Raw genomic sequence first — 20,148 nt, forward strand, 5'->3', positions numbered from 1 at the left:
ACATGGTTATTAAGTTCTTGGCTTTTAATATTTCATTTGTCAGTCCTAGACATTCTCCTTGGTGCTTTTTAAAATCTGCTTTGCCACTTTTCACAGCTTCTGGGGTCCTTGCTGAAATTTTTCAGTTTGTCCTTTCATTTTTTCAACACCAGTAAACATAGTTGTTTCAGAGAGTGTGTCTAATAATTTCAGTATCTCAAGTCAAGACTGTTTCTGTTGTGTACTGTCTCTGCCTCCTCCTCATGAATTCATTAATTCTGTTTGTGTTTGGCTGCACTGGGTCTTTGTTGCTGTTCCTGGACATTCTCTAGTTATGGTGAGTAAGGGCTACTCTTCGCTGTGGTGTGAGGGCTTCTCCTTGAGGTGGTTTCTCTAGTTGCAGGACAAGGCTCTAAGCACATGGGCCTCAGTAGCTGCAGCACGTGGGTTCAGTAGGTGAATCACATGGGCCCTAGAGCTCCGGCTCAGTAGTTGTGTCTTATGGGCTTAGTTGGTCCAAGGCATGTGGGATCTTCCTGGACCAGGGATGGAACCTACTTCCCCTGCATTGGCAGGCGTATTCTTAACCACTGGACCTCCAGGGAAGTCCCAGCTTCTGCCTCTTCTTAAAGTCTTATATCTGTGTGTGACTGCTCCGATTGTGTGCTGGATAGTGTGTTTGACAAATAGGTGCGAGAATAATTTGAGATTAAGAATAATCTTTCCTTCAAAGGGGATTTTGTTTGCAACAGCCAGGCCAGTGCGGGCTTTTATCAGTCTAGAACCACTGAATCCAATTTCAAGACTTGAAGCTCCTTGGACTTCTGAGATGACTTGGCATTGGCCTGCAAATCCAAATAAGGTGTGGGTTTACTTCCTATTCACCATTAGGGGCCTCTGCTAAAGACAGCGGTTTCTCAGAGTCTCCACTTCAGTAGGGCACAGACTTTGACCTCTGTCTCCTGAATCCTGCAAGGCTGCCAGAAGCATAGGTCTGTTTCACAACTATTTTTTCCAGATTAGCAAATATACTAAGTGCAAGAGGAGCACTGGGCTTACATCTCTGCATCTTAACCTTTCGCGTGTCTTGCCTCACTCTTTTTGTTGCTGTTGTTGTTAACACTTTGATGCCTTCAGCTCAGTTCAGTCGCTCAGTCGTGTCTGACTCTTTGCGACCCCATGGACTGCAGCACGCCAGGCCTCCCTGTCCACTGATGCCTTAAGAATGTTTTTAATATTTTGTCCTCAGTGGGAGCTTTGGTCCCAACTACCTCGTCCTCCCAGTCTACCTCCTACTTCATGCTCAGCCACTCCTCTCATCCCCTGCCACCACCACCCAGCCCCAGGCACATCAGAGATGACTTGCAGTCCCCGGGTTAAGCTTCTTTGTTCTTGTAGAGTCCCCACTCCCAAGGGCTCTGAGAAGCTAGGCTGTGTGCTAGCTTCTCAGCTATGGGATGGGACAGATTCTGGACCCCAAGCCAGAATTTAAACTCAGGCTCTTGGACTTAGGACCCAGATCGTATCCTCACATGGCACTCCTTCCCAGGAGTCCTGAGGATAAAAGATGCCATCCCGGGGGAACACAGTACTGTATTCTGATAGAAAAATCTGCCCAGTCCCAACCTCACTCTGCCAGGAGTAAAAATGCCAATAGAAAGACATATTCAACAACAGTAGCTTTTAAAAAAAAATAAACAATTTTAATTTTATATTGGGGTATAGCTGATGGACGATGTTGTGATAGATTCAGGCGTACAGTGAAGAGACTCACCAATACATACACGTGTATCCATTCTCCCTGAAACTCCCCTCCCATCCAGCCTGCCACATAACACTGAGCAGGGTTCCGTGTGCTCTATAGCGGGCCCTTGTCGGTCACCCAATTTCAATATAGCGGTGTGTGTATGTCCACCCCAGACTCCCTAATTATCCCTTCCCCTCATCCTTCCCCCAGCACCAAGTTTTGTTCTTTGTCTGTGAGTCTCTCTCTGTTTTGTAAGTTCATTTGTATCATTTCTTTTTTTTAGATTCCACATATAAGGGAAGTCATATGATATTTCTCCTTCTCTGTCTGACCTTCTTCACTAAGTATGTCCATCTCTGTGTCCATCCATGTTGCTACAAATGACATTATTTCATACTTTTCAATGACTGAATAATATTACATTGTATGTATGTACCACATCATCTTTATCCTTTCCTCTGTCGATGAACAGTGGTAGCTTTTATAAGGATGATAGCTCTTATGTCAAGGCCTCTGGAGAACTTGGTTCTAGAATGCCAGAGGGCTTCCCTGGTGGCTCTGTGGGTAAAGAATCTGCCTGCAATGCGGGAGATTTGGGTTCGATTCCTGGGCTGGGAAGGTCCCCTGGAGAAGGGAATAGCTACCCACTTCAGTATTCTGGCCTGGAGAATTCCATGGACAGAGGAGCTGGGTGGGCTTCGGTCCATGGAGCTGCAGAGTCGGACATGACTGAGTGGCTTTCACTTTCCCTAGTCATACATAGTATAAATCTATGTCATGTGTATAATAGAATGCCAGAGCTAGAAGTGACCATGGAGGTCAGCATGGCAGCTCCTCTTTCAGGCAGAAGTCCATTCTGCAACGTTGCAGAGAGCAATTCCTGGCCTTGGCTTCCCTTTGCACAATAAGATTTCTCTCTTCATGTGTTCTGTTGGCTGCCCCCGCAAATGGAATTTGATTGGCTCCTCCTTACCAACCAGGTGGGGCCTCCTCAGCCATTTGGAAGGTGCACGTGACCCTGTCTTTTCCCTCCAGGAGCTGGAGGCTCGAATACCAGAAGGTCAGCATCTCTTCGAGAACCTCCTTCATCTCAGGCCAGCCCGCAGGTCATCGGACGAGCTAGAGGATCTGCGCTACCGGTGGATGCTCTACAAGTCCAAGCTCAAGGACTCCAGCCACCTGCTGGTAGGTGCTAAGGCTGCACAGGTCCCAGGCCCTGGGGAGACATAGCTCAATCTGCAGCCACTCCACCCCATACCTCGACAGACCAGACCGAGGGGACCACTCAGGGAGAGGCAATGGAGACGCATAGGTCCTAGACACTTGACTTGCAATGTGTCATTTGGCCATTCTGCACCCAGTGAGGCTGAGTTCCAAGAACGACAGCTTTGCTCTGCCAACCTGAAACCTCTATGGGCATCATCCCAATTCAGTGCTCACAGCAGCCGTCCGCCAGAGTAATTGCATCTCCAATTTACAGAAGGGGGGCGAGACACTGTGAGGAGTTAAAAACTCACCCGAGTTCACCCGGATGGATAGCCAGGGGCAGAGCCAGCATCAAACACGCCTTGATGGAGGCACAACAGAGGGAAGCTGGAGTGGGGGCTCGGACCCCTGGGATCGAGGCCGCCTCCTTCACTAACCTGCTTGTGACATTGAGGAAGCAGCTTCCCCTGGGGGACCCCGTGCATGCTGTCACTTCAGTCGTGTCCGACTCTTTGCGACCCCATGGACTGTAGCCCGCCAGGCTCCTCTGTCCATGGGATTCTCCAGGCAAGGATACTGGAGTGGGTTGCTGTGCCCGCCTCCAGGGGATCTTCCCGAGCCAGGGATCGAACCCACGTCTCTTACATCTCCTGCATTGTCAGGTGGGTTCTTTACCGCTAGTGCCACCTGAGAAGCCCCCTAGGGGCCCACCGTCTCACACAAAACAATAACAGCTAGACTAGTAATGAGTGAGTGAGTGAGTGAAGTCGCTCAGTCGTGTCCGACTCTTTGCGACCCCATGGACTGTAGCCTACCAGGCTCCTCAGTCCATGGGATTTTCCAGGCAAGAATACTGGAGTGGGCTGCCATTTCCTTCTCCAAGACTAGTAATAGCCTTTACTAAATGCTATATCCTCATTACAGCCCTATAAAGGAGGTACTGTTATTATCCCCTGAGAACTGATAGGGAAACTGAGGCATGGAGATTCGTCCAGGGAAAGGGTGGGTGAGATGGTCACCAAGGGCCCCGAGGACCCGCAGACCCTGGACTCCAAGCTTTGGGGCTCCAGCTCTGCCGGCCCTGAAAGCAGCCGCATTGGCCACTAGGTGTCAGCCCAGCCGCAGGCAGGTCGGTGCGCCCGTGGCCTTGGCCCAGGCCTTCCCAGACAGGATCCCACCTGGGCCCCAAGTGCGTTAAAAAGCTCATTAAATTGAATCACCTGCTGGTTCAGCCTGTCCAGATGACCAGAAGTTTTAAAGAAACACTCCCCTGACAAAATGAATATTCCATTACAGGCTCTGCTGGGATTTAAGTTTCACTCACTTAACTTCTTTTTTTTTTCCTTTCCCCTTTTCCTCTCCTTCCCTAAAATAACAGACGCAGAGTCCTCCAGGGGAGCCGACTGGATTCCGTAAGGTACCATGTCTGCCGTCTGCTCCACACAGGCTAGAGGGCAGGGCGTCTGGAGGGTTGGTGGGCCTGGGATGCTGGGGCAGGACCCCTGGGCTTTCTGGAAGGTTCCGTGAGGAATGTTCCTGGGGACTCGGCTCTGGGCTGCCCTGCTAGCCCTGGGGGTCCTTGTTCTGCAGGATGCACAGCGCGTACTCAGCTCAGACAGGACACGGGGGTGTGAGCAAGGACACGGTTAGTGATTATGCTGTGACAACAGGCGTAAATCGGAGGGTCCAGGGAGACCTGGACCACTCCAGGCCATTGGACCTCGTGGCCAGCTGAGTAGTAGACGAGCATCTGGGGTTCATGGGGCCCGAAAGAGGAAGGGGGGCTGTGCCAGTCATGTTCAACCAGCCGGTGTCTCCACTGCCAGCCTCTGAGAAGTGCTCAGAGCCCCTTCCTGGGGGCTTGCCGGCCAGAGCCATGGCAGTAAGAGCCGTACTTACAGGAATAATGAGGAATAATGATCGTTACTGTAAATGTACGTGTTGACCATCCACTCTGTGCCAGGACCTGTACCAGATCGTGCCTAGGGCGTTTCACGTCACCGTCCCCCAGACATCCAACAGGCATCATTACCGCCATGCTAGGCATGAAGGAAGCAAGGAAGGACAAGACTGCAGTGACGTGTTTGGTGGAGGCACATGGCTCCTGAGCGGTCTCTGCCTCAGGCTCTGAGCCCACTCTTGCCCTTCCACACGGTGCCTTGGAGAAGGCATCCCTGGGCCTGGCGGCTCTCCCCACTTGTGGAATGGTCCAGTGTACATTGGCGTCCCCGCTGCCACCTCTTCTGAGAGCAGGCTTGCTTTGGAGGGGTTCCAGTTTGAACTTGTATTTGAGTGCTTTTGGATGCACTGGGTCTTGGTTGCTGTGTGCGGGCTTTCTCTAGTTGCAGCGGGTGGGGGTGCTCTTGAGTTGCGGTGTGTGGGCTTCTCATTGCAGTGGCGTCTCTTGTTCCAGAGCATGGACTCTAGGCTCCTGGGCTTCAGGAGTCACAGAGCGTAGGCTCCATAGTTGCACGGGCTTAGTTGCTCTGCAGCATATGGGATCTTCCCAGATGAGGAATGGAACCCATGTCCCCTGCACTGGCAGGCCGGTTCTTATCCCGCGGACCACCAGGGAAGTCCTCTGAGAACAAGCTTGTTGTCCTGCCAAGCACTGGCTCATGACGACATAAGCCTCTGGCGTGCTCTGCTCCCAAGAGCCCCGGTGCCTCGAGATGTCTCGGGCCGTGGAGTCTGTGTCCCCAGGGGCTCTGCCCACCCAGAGGTCTTGGTCTCCAGCTGGTGTTCATGTCTCCATCTGCAGGACAGTGTGTGTCCCCAGGACAGGATGTGCTCTGGGCCTGGTGGGCAAGTCGCTTTGACTCTGGGGACTTTCTTTCCCCATCTGTAAAATGGAACTATCAACGCTGACTTTATTGACTTCATGAACGAATTTTGAAGATCATGTGAGCTGCTGTTCCTTCTTGAGAGGAGAGCCTGAAGCCCCTGTTGCCCCTAATTTAGAAGAGCAAAGCGCTTCTCGTGAAGGAGGAGAGTGCATCAAGAAGGCTGGGTCACCACACAGCCCAGCCTGTGACTCCTGGTGGCGCCTGAGGGCCCGGGGCCACGTGTCCAGGCTGCCTCCAGCTCCTGCCCGTTAAGCCCCACTCTGGTTGGGAGCCCCCATCTGAGTAGCTCCCAGGCCAGAGTTCAGGGGGAGTCCTTTCTGGGCCCCCTGGTGTTTTTGAGTGGAAGGGTTGTTTGGCTGGCTGACACCCGCCCTCCAGGGTAGGCTCCCGTCCCTGGCAGCCTGTCCAGCTTCATACGGAGTGCTCACGGCTCTGTTCACTGCCTGTCTCCTCAGTCACTGATTCACTTCACAGATGTTTACTGAGCTCTGACTTTGTACCAAGCACTGTTGCAAGTACCTGGGATAGATTCCCAGAGCAAAGGCCTGCCGGGGTAGACTGTGCATACCAGCGGGATGGGCAGGGTGGAGGGGGGAATGGGAGAAAGGCGCTCCCCACAGCTGGTGTTGCCCAGCACAATAGCACGTTTCTGGCCAAGGAACGTCCGAGCATAGCAGTGGCTTGCGGTCTTTACAGCTACAGGTGTGTCTGTTTTTTTTAAAAATAATTTTATTTATTTATTTTTGGCTGTCCTAGGTCTTCATTGCTGTGCAGACTACTCTCTAGTTGCTGTGTGCAGGCTTCTCATTGCAGGGGCTTTTCTTGTTGCTAAGTACAGACTCTAGGGCGCACGGGCTTCAGTAGTTGGGGCTCGTGGGCTGTAGATCACAGGCGCAGTAGTTGTGGTACATGGGCTTACTTGCCCAGTGGCGCGTGGGATCTTCCCTGTTCAGGGATCGAACCTGTGTATCCTGCCTTGGCAAGCGGATTCTTCATCACTGGGCCACCAGGGAAGCCGCAGATGCAGGGTTGATCTTATCTATGGCTGGCAGATGTTGGACTCCATTTTGTGGGATATGCAAAGCAGGCCGGCTCTAAATGGCCCCCAAATCTGCTTATTCAGCTACATTTAAAATCAAACGGATGTGTGAAAGTTTTGAGTTTGGTGCTGGCTGGCTTTTGAGCTCTTGGGTCTCAGCTCCCTGTGAAGAAGCAAGCAACCCCAGAGGCCATTATTCAGAGGCCATCTGGGGCCCCTTTATATCACAGCTTGTTTAAGCACAGATTTCTGGGTTCTACCCCAGAGTTTCTGATGTGTTAGGTCTGGGGTGACCCGAGGATCTGCATTTCCAGCAAGGTCCCATGTGATGCTCTTGCTGCAGCCCTAGGGACCAAACTTGGAGAATCGTTGCTTTATGCTCTTGATTTGCACCCAGGATCCACCATTAGTGTGTGCTGCCCTTTGCAAGGCTCTTAACCATGGTTTTCCAATGAATGAAATGCGGGTCCTCAGAGCTAAGAGTTCTTATAAACCAGCAGTTTCTGAATTGCTTTATAAATGAGGACCTGGATGCTAGCAGACAATGTCCTGCTTCTCTTTCAGACGGAAGACAGCTAATGCCACTTCTGGGAGTGGAGATGGGGGTGGGGGTGGAATCCTCCCCTTGGTGTGGTTCTCACGTTGTTTGCTGGAGGGGGGGGGTATGCACACATGTGCAGGTGTGCACAGACGCACGCAGGTCTGACAGGTAGAAACTAGACACTGTCTTCTGGGCTTGTAATCTTGCCAACTTAAAAACATTTAGTATGTTATTTTTAGTCCAAAGGGAAGGGGGGAAAAAAAACCCTGCTCCAAAGCTAATTATTTATGAGCCGTTGGCCCTCCACGCTTTTTTTTTCTCTCCGCGCCCCAAGCCACTGAAAGCTCCAGCTACGTCAGTGGCTTCAGCCTGCTTGTTTATATAAACAGAATAATTAAGATTTATTAAACTTGCAGCTGCCTACACACTTGCCAGCTCCGTGCCACCGGATATGTCTGCCTGCAGCTTTCAGACGCATGAAAGGTCAATTGCTTTTTGAGTTGCGATTGGGCTGTGAGTCAACTGAATTCCTGCCTTGGTGCAGGGGAGCGGTCCTACCTGAGTCAGCCTTCGAGTTGAGGAGTGGATTCACCAATGTTTGCGTTTACTGGGGTGAACTAGGCCGGATCACAGGCCCCTGTGCAGGCGTGGAGAGCAGATGCCACTATGCATCCCGTGCCGTGGGCTCTGGGAGGTGGGTCCAGATGGGGAGAAACTGGAAATCGACATTTTATTCATTTGGCCATATTGCACAGGTTTTAAGACTCATAGTTCTTCACGTTTTCACATCTTTGGAGTTGCCGTTGTTAGTTGCTCAGTCGTGTCTGACTCTCTGTGACCACGTGGACTGTAGCCTGCCAGGCTCCTCTGTCCATGGAATTTTCCGGTCAAGAATACTGGAGTGGGTTGCCATGCCCTTCTCCAGGGGATCTTCCTGACCCAGGGATGGAACTGGGTCTTCCGCATTGCAGGTGGGTTCTTTACCGTCTGAGCCACCAGGGAAGCCTTTGCTATTATGGTCGGTGAAGGATTGGAATTTGCTTCCGTCTGCCACCCAGAACACTCTCCACGTAAGGTTTCTTTAAATTAAAATCTCTGCTTGAGGGTTGGATTTTGGAGGTTTTTTTTGGCTGCGCCATGCAGCATGTGGAATCTCAGTTCCCCAACCAGAGATGGAAGCCCCGCCCCCTGCAATGGCAGTGGGAGTCTTAACCACTGGACCACCAGGGACGTCCCGCGGGTTCTGTTCTCTTTGTTTTCCTTTGGACCACACCGGCTGTGCCAATTTAGATGACCCAGCTCTGGGAGCTCTGGCCTCCGGTTCAAGTTCTCAGGGCAGAGTTTTGTTTCCCGCCCTCTCCGGGTGCCAAGATAAGACCTGGGATTTCCTCGTTTCCCATTTCAGCGTGGGGAAGATTAGCCCTGAAGGTGCAGCTCTGCGGTGCCCCCGCCTTATGTGGGGTCTCCAATCAGATGCTCCATCTTCACTGTTGGGTTTTTTCCTCCTTAGTGGTGTATAAAATAATAGTGCTCCTCACAATGAGCCTGGTAGAGCAGATGGAATATTGTAATACCGAATCTAGGAAAGCAAGCACTAGGGTTTTCCATGTTAGGCAATAACTTTCTCTCACAGTCGCTGCAGTGTTTTTTTTTTGTTTAAATATATTTATTTATGCTGGAGAAGACTCTTGAGAGTCCCTTAGACAGCAAGGAGATCAAACCAGTCCATCCTAAAGGAAGTCAACCCTGAATATTCATTGGAAGGACAGATGCTGAAGCTGAAGCTCCAATACTTTAGCCACCTGATGTGAAGAGCTGACTCATTAGAAAAGACCTTGATGCTGGGAAAGATTGAAGGCAGGCGGGACGAGACGGGGATAACAGAGGATGAGATGGCATCACTGAGACAACGGACATGAGTTTGAGCAAGCTCCGGGAGATGGTGAAGGACAGGGAAGCCTGGCGTGCTGCGGTCCATGGAGTCACAAAGAGTTGGACATGACATAGTGACTGAACAGCAACAATTTATTTATGTCTCTCTTGGGTGTCAGTTGCAGCACACAGGCTTCTCTCTAGTTGAAGTGCTCAAGCTCAGTCGCTGGGGTGCACAGGCTTATTAGTTGCCCCATGGCATGTGGGATCTTAGTTTCCTGACCAGGGATTGAACCCAGATCCCCTGCATTAGAAGGTGGATTCTTAACCATTGGACCACCAGGGAAGTCCCTGTTATGATGTTTTAAAAATCATCATTATCGGGACTTCCCTTGTGGTCCAGTGGCTAAGACTCTGCACTCCCAGTGCAGGGGGCCCAGGTTTGATCCCTGGTCAGGAAACTAGATTCCCCATACTGCAACTAAGATCTGATGTGGCCAAAAAAAAAAATCATCATTATTAACTGGAGTTCATAGTTGACATTAGGGTGCACTTTTTGTGTGGCGTGTCCTATGGGTTTTGACAAGTGCATAGTGACATTGCAGACCAGTGTCACTGCCTTACCCTTCTCCCCAGCGCTTCCTCTTTACCCCTCTGCCCTCCCCCAGAGCCCCTAGCAACCGCTGATCTTGTTACTTCTTTCATTCAGCAATAGGCACTTGAGTTTCCTCTGTGTCTTCTTGCGGCTAATATTTCATTTCCTTTTACCACTGAATAACATCCCTCTGTGGGGATGTACCATTCACAGTCTGTTATAGCCTTTTCCCCTCAGTCCAGGATCCGGTCTAGGATCACACATTACACTCAGTCATCACACTTCTTTAGTTTCCTCTCCTGGGACCAGTCCTTGGTTTTTCTTGACCTTGACCTTCTTGAGTACAGGCCAGATATTTTATAGAATGTCCCTCAGGTTTTGGGTTTCTGGGGTGTTTCCTTGTTGTGAATTTCTGGAAAGACTGTTCTAGAAGTGATGCTGTGTTCCTGGTGCATCTTATTGGGAGAGTGCGATTTCGATACACTTCCCCCAGGAGTGGAGATGCTGACTCGGATCACGTGACTCAGGTGGTAGCTGCAGGGATTTCTCACCTGTGAAGCTGCTGTCATTTCTTTTGTAATGAGTCCTAACTGCCCAGCGACCCTGGAAATACAGCACCTCTTTCTTACATGGTCGCATCCTCTAGCTTCCCCAGGGCCTCTTTCCCTCCCATGACTCACTCTTTCCCTGACGGTTCCTTCCCGCCAGCTTTGGTCCCCGACTCTAGGCCTCTCACACTCTCTGATCCGTTTCTTGTCCAGATCTCTCCTTCCCAGCTTTAGTCCCAAGGCCCAGACCCGAAGGGAATCAACTTGGGAGACTGCTCGGACTCAGCCTGTCTGAGCTGACCTCACTGTGTCCCCTGTGTCCAGCCAACCCCAGTCTCCATATAAGCAAAGCATCCTGACTGCACAGTCTTCCAAGCTGGATGCCTCTGGGTCACCCAGGACCGTCACTGACTTTAGTTCTGTCCTAGACTCAGGAGAGCCTGGTCGTGCATGGATGTCAGATGAGGAAAGATGAGGGAAGGAAAGGCAGGGAGGGAGCCTTGTGTCCATATATCTCCTGCTGAATGGGGCTGCATTTTTGTTTGAGTAATGACAAGAGCACCCCTCGCTCCAATTGTTTCATCCAGAGGTTCTTCTCCTCGATGAACCAAACTGCCTCCAGAAGGCCAGCTCAGATGGTCTCACCGCCATCTGGTCAAAAACCAAGCCATGCGTGTGAACTCAGTTACCCAGTCATGTCCAACCCTTTGCAACCCCGTGGACTATAGCCTGCCAGGCTCCTTTGTCGATGTCCATGGAATTTTCCTAGGCGAGAATACTAGAGTGGGTTGCTCTTTCCATCTCCAGGGGATCATCCTGACCCACCCAAATCTCCTGCATCTCCTGCATCGGCAGGCAGATTCTATGTCCCTGCACCTCCTGAGACTCCCCAAAACCAAGCCAGGAGGCTGGAATAACACAGTTCTGTGGCCTGACCATCACATGCAGAGCTGCCCCCGAGGAGGAAACAATGTTAACTCAGCCCCACCCAGCCTCTACCATTCTGTCCCTGGGTGGGAGCTCTCCGCAGCCTCTGAGCCCTCCTGGAAAGTGAGTTTGGGCTCTAACTCAGTGCTTCGGCACCAAGAACTTAGTGAAGAAGATATTCAAAGTGATATTCAAAGATATTCAAAGCATCAGGGAGATGCCCCTTCTGGGTTCTAGAGGAAACCCAGGGAGGGGGAGCCAGCCAGCTTGTGGCTCCGCATCAGTGAAAGGGACCTTGAGGGACTGAGCTCATTGCTAAGTGAGAGTTAGTGATGGTCACTGGTGGGGCCCATCTTGAATTGCCAGAGAAAAGCTGGCCCCTGCCTGTCACCTTGAGCTCTTGGCACTGGTCTGGAGGCATCTTTGAGCTGGAGAATGAGGCCCAGCCAATCCCGGGAAAGACCCTGAAAGCCCAAGTGATGATGCCACGTGACTTTCATACTCAGGGCCCCAGGTCAGGGTGAAACCAGCTTTAGTCGAGGCCCAGGGGGACTTTGGTCATTGTTGCTGGTATTTTAAAAATTCATTCATTCATGCATTTCTGTCTTTGCTGGATCTTTATTGCTTTGCGTGGGTTTTCTCTAGCTGTGACAGGCAGGGGCTCCTGCTCATTGTGGTGCACGGGCTTCTCACGGCAGCAGCTTCTCTTGTTGTGGAGCACAGGCTCTAGAGCGCCGGCTCAGTAGTCGTGGTACACGGGCTTAGCTGCTCCACAGCATGTTGGATCTCCCTGGATCAGGGGTCAAACCTGTGTTCCCTGCATTGGCAGGCAGGCACCTAACCACTGGACCACCAGGGGAGTCCTTGCTGCTGTTTCTTATGAGAAGTGCCATGTAGGGTGGTAGAAGGAGCCGTGCTGACGGTTTGAGCCTGTCCCTGTGGCCTTGGGCTGCTTATTTCCTGTGGACTCAGTTTCTTCCTCTGAGAAATGGGCACAGGGTACCTCCAGAGCTGGGCAGCAGCTCAGGAAACCCGCGCGCGTGGAGGTGAGCTGAACGTGGGGCTGGAGCATGCTTGGTGTTGTTCATTAACGTGTGGAGTCCAGATGTTCTGGGGGAGCCATCGGGATGGTGCGGACAGTTCACAGACAGGTCAGTGGGTGTGAGCCTGGTCACATCACGGCATCAAGGGAGGAGCAGACCATCAGATGCCCAGGAAGGGAAAGAACCTTTTATTTCATTAATCGAGCAGATGTTTACCGAACATTGCTGCAGATATAGCAATGGATCAAACTAGTGTAGACCCTGCCTCCAGGGAGTGAAGGGGAACACAGACTTTGAAATCAGTAACCCAAAGGAAAGGTGTTGGCCCATGAGAATATGTAAAAGGACTTTTTTTTTTTGGTTAAGAGGCAGGGAAGTTCCCTCTGAGGAAGTGACTCACAAATTGAGATAAGAATAATCAGTAGGAGTGAACTAGATGCATTGGAGAAAGAAAGGAAATGGGTCTTCCAGGGGAAAGTGTAAGCTTTGCAAAGGCCCTGTGGTCAGAGGATGTGAGGGCCTTTAAGGGGCCAGGAGGGGGTGTTTAGGGAGAGCAGTATTTTTCTCTCTGATGGGGCCAAGGAGGCTGACAATATCTGGTCCTTGGAACCTGGGTGCAGGGGAAGCTTAGGGGGCTTGTAGAAGCCACCCGTCTGCCCTGGGTCCCATCAGTTGGAGGTGGAAAGGAATGAGTATTTGCCGAGCACCAACTATGCATATGAGCGTCACCTGTGCTGCCTCATTTATCCTTGTGATTCTGGTAGGCAGATGTCAGGCTCCCTTTGCCTCAGTAGAAGAAGCCTCTGAGGCTCAGAGAGGCTGAGTGACTTGTCCTAGGCCACACAACTAGGAAGTGACAGGGCCAGGCTTAGAACCCAGGACTCCAAATCATTTCTTTTCCCCACATCCTTTTTCATCAATGGCAGAAAATTCAATCACCCTTACTGTGATAAATTCTTCTTGCCAGGATTCCTCAAAACTCTAGAGCCCCAGGCTCATGGGAGGTATTGAAGGACTCAAGCATTTAATCACCCTCTGTAATATGACCTGTTCTCCCCCCCCCCCACCACCACATGCTGTCGACCCTCTACTTCCACACCCTAAGCCGTGGGGAATGTCCTGAGGAAGCCCCTTCTCTCTTTGTTGTTCCGTTGCTCAGTTGTGTCCAACTCTTTGTGACCCCCTGCATTGCAGCATGCCAGGCTTCCCTGCCCTTCACCATCTCCTGGAGTTTGCTCAAACTCACGCCCATTGAATCGGTGATGTCACCCAACCACCTCCTGCTCTGTCTTCAATCTTTCTCCTCCTGCCTTCAATCTTCTCCAGCATCAGGGTCTTTTCCAATGAGTTGGCTCGTCGCATCAGGTGACCACAGTATTAGAGCTTCAGCATCAGTCTGTCCAGTGAATATTCAGGGTTGATTTCCTTTATTTGTTTTTGGCTGCATCGGGTCTTAGTTGCAGCATGCAGGGTCCTTTGCTGCAGCACATGGGCTTCTCTCTAGTCATGGCACATGGGCTCCAGAGTATGCGGACTCAGTCGTTGCAGCTCATGGGCTCAGTTGCGTGTGAGATCCTAGTTCCCTGACCAGGGATTGAACCACATCCCACTGCATTAGAAGGTAGATTCTTAACCACCGGCCCTCCAGGGAAGTTTCAGCCCCTTTCTCTCTGTGGATAGTTGTAACTGCACAGAATACATGTAGTACTTTCTGTGGGGAAACTAAGGCACAGAGAAGCTCCCAGATCTGAGAAGAGCTGAGATGGTCAATTTCTTTGTTGGCTTCTTAGACAGTAGTTCATGCCTATTTATGTGTGTGTCTGTGTGTAACTGTGTCTGTGTGTGTGCACGCACATATGTGTTTTCTAAGCATGTGATAATACTATTAAAATGTGCCTTCTATTTTAAAGGGGATTTTAGAATCCAGGTCCCTCCAAGTGAAGATGTGAGGTCTAAGTGAATAGACACATGGCAGGCGGCAGCAGTCCTTGAAAAAGACCACTCCTTGTCAACACTTGTAAATGCAAGAGAACTTTGGACCGTCAAAGACATTTGCCCCAGATGATTGTGGCCAAGGCACAACCCTCACTTACATAAGCAAGGTAGTAGCTCTGAGCAGGGAGAGGCAAACAGAAACAGGACCCTCAGACACAGATCTCCACTGACTGCCAAGTCACTTCAGTCGTGTCTGACTCTTTGTGACCCCCTGGACTGTAGCCCGCCAGGATCCTCTCTGTCCATGGGATTCGCCAGGCAAGAATGCTGGATTGGGTTGCCATTTCCTTCTCCAGGGAATCTTCCCGACCCAGGGATCGAACCCATGCCTCTTACATCTCGTGTATTGGCAGGTGGATTCTTTACCACTAGTGCCACCTGGGAAGTCCACCTCTGCTGGGGAGACCATTAGTTATAGGTTTTCAATTGTAGTGTGAACCTAGGTTAGGGTGTACCTACATCTCACCATCTTTCGCTCTCCTGGGTGGGTCAGAGATTCGGAGTCGGGCAAAGTCAGCATGAAATGTCAAGCAGTCAAGTTAGAGTACCCACAGACTGAGGCATCAGTAGGCGAGCCCCATTGCCAAGGTCAAGAGCCCTTGGCAGCCAGATCTGACCCTGCTGGTCAGGGTCAGACTATGGGAAAGTCTGTCTCCTCTGTGGCCATCATGCAGCTGTTTAAACGACTTACTACACACACACACGCACACGCTCCTGAAGTCACTGCTGAGATAAACCCAGCCAGGAGTGCTTTTCCATTGTGTGGGTTATAGGAAGTCTGTTTTTTCTGTTTTTTTTTTTTTTACAAAATCAGTGTCTGGGATCTTTGGTGAGTGAGAACACCCGAAGTTGGAGGCATAGGGTCAAGTGTTATCAACCTGGAGGAGATAGCTGGGGCAGGAGTATGGGTGAGACCGTCCAGGCATGAGGGAGAGAGGCGGAAGTGCTCAGGTCAGAACATCCCAGGAACACCTGTGTATTTCCTATTACCATCATGCCCACCACACCACCACCATCACCATCACTGCCATCATCCTTACCAGCATCATCACCACCATCATTATCGTCATCTGCACCAGCATCATCACCATCAGTATCACCCTCCTCAGCATCACTGATACATCAGCACACACACCGTCATCAGCGTCACTGTCATCACCATCAGTATCATCCCCCTCACCAGTATCAACACGGTCATCCTCGTCCTCGTGGCCATCATCAGTATCATCATCATCATCACTTGACTTGATACCCTGGAAAATGACTCCTTGGTTCCTCACGGAGCTAGTAGATATATTCTATAATAATAGTACTAGTCATAAGATCATATATACTTTTTAATTTGTGTATAAATATACTTTGCTTTGAGTCCTTGCCAAAACCTGGAAAACAGAGGTAGGTGTTTTATCCCCATTTTGCAGAGGAGGAAACTGAGGCTCAGAGAAGTTATTGACTTGCCCAAAGGCACATAGTGACTGTGGGACAGTCTGCACTGGAGCCTAGATGGCCAAGTTCCTGAGAGCTGGCACCTGCCCTGCACCATGCTGTCCCTTGACGGTGGGGCCTCCACTTTATTGAGTGGCCAGCTCTTGGCCCTGCACTCCCATGAAGCTACAACTCAGCCAGTCCCTCAAGAATTTGGGTAATATCCTTTGGCTGCTTTCATGGATATTGCCGCAAAGAAACCCATTAGGTATTTGGACATGTGAGGTTGTTGATGATGAAGATGGTGATGAGGAACAAGGAGAGGGAGGAAAAGAAGAAGAAAGAGGGAGGGGAGAGGAAGAGAAGATGAAGAAAGTGATGCTGGAGAACACAGTGATGAACCTGGTGGCAACAATGGTGATGGTGGTGGTCATGGTGGTGGTGGTGATCATAATGATGATTATGGTGGCGATGGTGGTGACCATGACTTAGATAGTGGCAATAATTTTTGTTTTCTTTTATTGTTATTTTTTCAAACCCTTGTGTTAAGAGCTGACTTTCCCCCCCCTTGAATGTGTCTTCTGTAACAGATGAGGGGACAGCCTCCTTTCACCAGCATCCCCTTTTTCCTGGGAAGAGGGAGGCTCTGCATTGGGGTGCATGGTGAGCCCAAAGGACCACTGGCTATCCAAGGCCAGGTGGGGCCCTGCAGGGCTGTTGTATGGTCTTGCCTGGAAGGGATTCTGACATAGAGGTCTTTAGTCATAACCTCACAGATGGTAGCTTCACCCCATTGGCCAAACTCATACACCAAAGAAGATGACTACAGTAATGATGCATAATAATAATGGCAGCAGCTTTGAGCCCCTCCTATGTGCCAGGCTCTGTTTCACTGAATCCTCACAACACTGTCAGGTAGGTACCGATGAGAAATCTGAAGTTTAGTGAGGTTGAGTGACCTTCTTCAGATTCACACCCAGGATTCTTATAAACCAGGCAAAGATTTATGTGACAACGGACAAAACCTGTAACTGTTTCATCCTCTTCCCCTCTTGCCTTGAGTGGTTTGAGAAAACTAGAGATCTTTGTTTCTGGGAGAATGGACGTTAGCCCCGCTTCACAGATGGGAAAACCGAGGCTGGGTGCAGTTGGAGAGTCAGCCCGGAGCCAGTGTGGCTCCTCACGTCGCCCGCGGGCCTTCCCCTTCCCTCCCCTCCCGTGCCGGCCCCGAGCCCCCAGCCCCGAGCCCACTCACGTCTTCCACTTTGGTTTTGCAGACCGCGCGGTGGCGAGGGCTCGGCCCCCTGTGCCGGAAGGTGTGCTGCGTGGCGCTCCCCCTGCAGCTGCTGCTGCTGCTCTGGCTGCTGCTCTTCCTGCTCCCGGTCGGGGAGGAGAACCGCAGCTGCTTCCTGGCCAACAACTTTGCCCGCTCCTTCACGCTCATGCTCCGCTACGACGGCCCCCCGCCCACCTAGCCCCCCTCCCCGCCACCGGGGGCGCTTGGGGGACGCTCCTCTCCAAACTTCCAGCAGCCCCAGCCTCCTCTGGAGGATGCTGGGGGACCTGGAAGCAGAGGCAGGCCAGAGCCCGCTGGGCTGCATCCCTGTAAATACTCTATCGATGTTCCCAGAACAAAATTACTTTTTTATACAGTATTGTCTCAGTCTATTTATACTAAATGTGTACTATGTGTGACTTAGGGGATAATGCATAGCCATCTTTTTTTATATGCTCAGTATGTATCATTTCACATATGACCTCTATTTGTCATTGGGAAAATTCCCAGCAGTGTTTTTGTCCAGTGGGATCTTGTAGCATTTTGGCCTTGGTCTGCAGTCAGCCCTGGAAAGCAGGGACAAGAACATGTCGCTTGTATGGCCATCTCCTATCCAGAAACCAAGCCCCACGTCCAGATGTTCGTGAAGAGGACTCTGAGCCGTTGACGCAGAAGAACGGCCCTGGCCCTCACTCAGAGCCCAGGGACTCTTGGTCCGGGCACAGTCAGAGCATCCGTGCTTATCTAGACTTCAGAGTGACTGCAGACTAGATGCTGTGGGTGAGAAGCAGAAAAGGGGCTGATTCCGGGCTGGCCCAGGAGCAGCAGTGAAAAGTGGCAAGTGACTGAGTGAAATTAATGGAGGAAAGAATTCCAAAGAGCAGACCCAGAGCTAAGAGAGCACAGCAGAAGGGGGACCTCGGGGAGCTCCAGTAGCCCAGACCAGTGAGGAAGGCTCATGGTCTGAGTCTTCAGGGAATGGTTAGGCCATGCTGCCCATGTTCTCTGCTCTGCTCCGGGAGAAAATGAAGGAGAAGGAGCTCATTGTTAAGATTCCCACGCAGAAGGGTAAGCACACTGTGTGTAGCGCCCAGGTGCCTGACAGTGCTGGAAAGATGTGTTACCTCTGTCGCACTGAGGCTGAGCTTTTCATCATCTACGGCTCCGGCTGAAGGGACAGAGGGAAGCATCTGACCCACCAGGGACCAGAGATCAGGGGTCCAAGACGGACAGGAGGGGTCATCTGCAGGGCTCAGCCAGTCTGAAGGGTTCTCTTCTCCTCCCAGAAGGGACTTTGGAGAGAGCTGGGTCCTTTGGGCCATGAATGTCCCACACACATGCCCACAAGGGACACAGGGTCCAGATGCCCCAAACCAGGCCCTCTCTGTGAGGGCTTGGCAATCGGGCCCATGAGCTACCTGGGCCTTGAGGCTGGAAATATTGAATTGGCCAAAAAGTTCATTTGGGTTGTTTGTAACATCTGATGGAAAAACCTGAACGAACTTTTGGGCCACCCAATACATCCCTTCCTCCCCAGGGAGTTCTGGAACGGTTCCTAAGTGTTTCATCACTGGATCCTATTTTCCCCAAATCAACACTAAAGTTTCCTTTTTAAAAATGCTTAGGGCCCACTCTTTATACCGATTGATTCTGTCTGTTGAGCTACGCATAGGAGACCAAGAGGGGATTCCTCAGGCCTTTGAAATCAGTGTCACAGACCCAGAAAGGCCTTTAAACAGAGGGGAAGCTGAAGATCCTGGAGAGCCCAGGCTCCCAGCACTGTGCCCCCCACCCCCACACTGCCCTCTGGGCCTCGCAGGCCCAGCCTGCTCAGGGCTCTCGGCGCAGTGACCCAGGCCTCCCTGTAACTGGGAAGAGCTGGACACTCACAGGGCAGGAAAACAGGGTCACAGAGAGGAACCCTCCAGGCTGACTTAGAACGCACATTTTCCTCGAGATGTTTAGAAACCAAGCCACAAGGCCATTCTCCACGGGACAGTCTGGGGCTGCATGAACCAAGACCTCAGGCCCAGGCGGCTGAGCCCAGATCCTCACTGGGTTGTGTCGTTCCGGCCTGAGAAGGTCAGCACTGTGGCGGGACCTTCGAACATCTCCACGCAGACGGAGGCCCAGAGAGGGGAGGTAACTTACCCAGAGCTACACAGCGGCGGCGGCTAAGGCCAGAGCCGATCCTGGTCACTGCTGCCTCTGGGTGGTGCCCGGCTCACTGTGGCCCCCCATCAAATCTGTAACTTCAAAAAGGCTCAAGTGACATGAATTCAGCTGGGTCACGTGTCCTACGTGTCAAGGAGGGAGAAACTGTAATGTGTGGGCTGGCGGGAGGGAATGAACTTATATTTTTAAAACTTTGATACCATAGAGCTTGTTTGCATAACTTTTTTTTAAAAAAAGAATTGATATTTTCATTACTTTCATATAAAGACAGTTGTGATATGACATAACCATTGTGAACTGGTGCTTCTCAAGTGTCATCTCTTTTGCTTAAAAGTAGGTGCAGATAATTATGAATTTTATGACGTTCTAGCTTCCTGAGGACCAACCTCGAAGCGCTTTCACGTGCTTTTTGAGAAGGGTGTCGCGGTGGGACCTTCGTGCATTTATTTTTTTCTGTCCCCCAGAGTGTGAGAGGTGGTGGGACCTTCGTGCATTTATTTTTTTCTGTCCCCCAGAGTGTGAGAGGTGGTAAGATGTGTCAAGTTCACTGCCCAGCCCAGTGGTGTGTGTCTGTGTGTCTGTGTGTCTGTGTGTGTGAGCACACACGTGCAATGTGTGTAAGAGACAGAGACAGGGAGAGAGGGAGAAAGGGGGGAGAGAGGGAGAGAGAGACAAAGTGATGGGGCCGGGGGTGGGGAGAGAGACGAGGAAGATGAAGAAGAAGGGGGGAGAGGGAAGGGGAGGGGAAGGAAGACAGAAACACAGGGGAGCCTGATCAAAGCTGCCGTTACCCTCCTTAGCTGTCTCTTGATCCCCTGATGCGGGACTCCCTGCCCCCAGGGTGGCCTGGTCTGGGCCACGCGGGTGGGGTGGGGAGGGGAGAGGTCCCTGCCTGCTCTGTGAATTCATGGCTTCCTTTGAGGGTCTATTATCT

The 20,148-nt window shown here is 51.3% G+C and overlaps 1 protein-coding gene across 3 annotated transcripts in view; it reads left to right on the top strand.

Moving 5' to 3' along the window:
* The window catches only part of SYNE3 (spectrin repeat containing nuclear envelope family member 3), a 56,955-nt gene extending 37,453 nt beyond the window's left edge, over positions 1-19,502 (top strand). For all 3 annotated transcript variants that reach the window (XM_043489375.1, XM_043489377.1, XM_043489376.1), the window contains 3 exons: positions 2,762-2,911; positions 4,311-4,349; positions 17,041-19,502. In XM_043489375.1, the coding sequence (XP_043345310.1) occupies positions 2,762-2,911; positions 4,311-4,349; positions 17,041-17,238 (387 nt within the window). In that variant the 3' untranslated portion in view covers positions 17,239-19,502. The remainder of the gene's footprint in view (positions 1-2,761; positions 2,912-4,310; positions 4,350-17,040) is intronic.
* Positions 19,503-20,148: the final 646 nt, after the last annotated feature.

Source organism: Cervus canadensis, chromosome 17, assembly GCF_019320065.1.
Source record: "Cervus canadensis isolate Bull #8, Minnesota chromosome 17, ASM1932006v1, whole genome shotgun sequence".
In the NCBI taxonomy this organism is placed as follows: domain Eukaryota; kingdom Metazoa; phylum Chordata; class Mammalia; order Artiodactyla; family Cervidae; genus Cervus; species Cervus canadensis.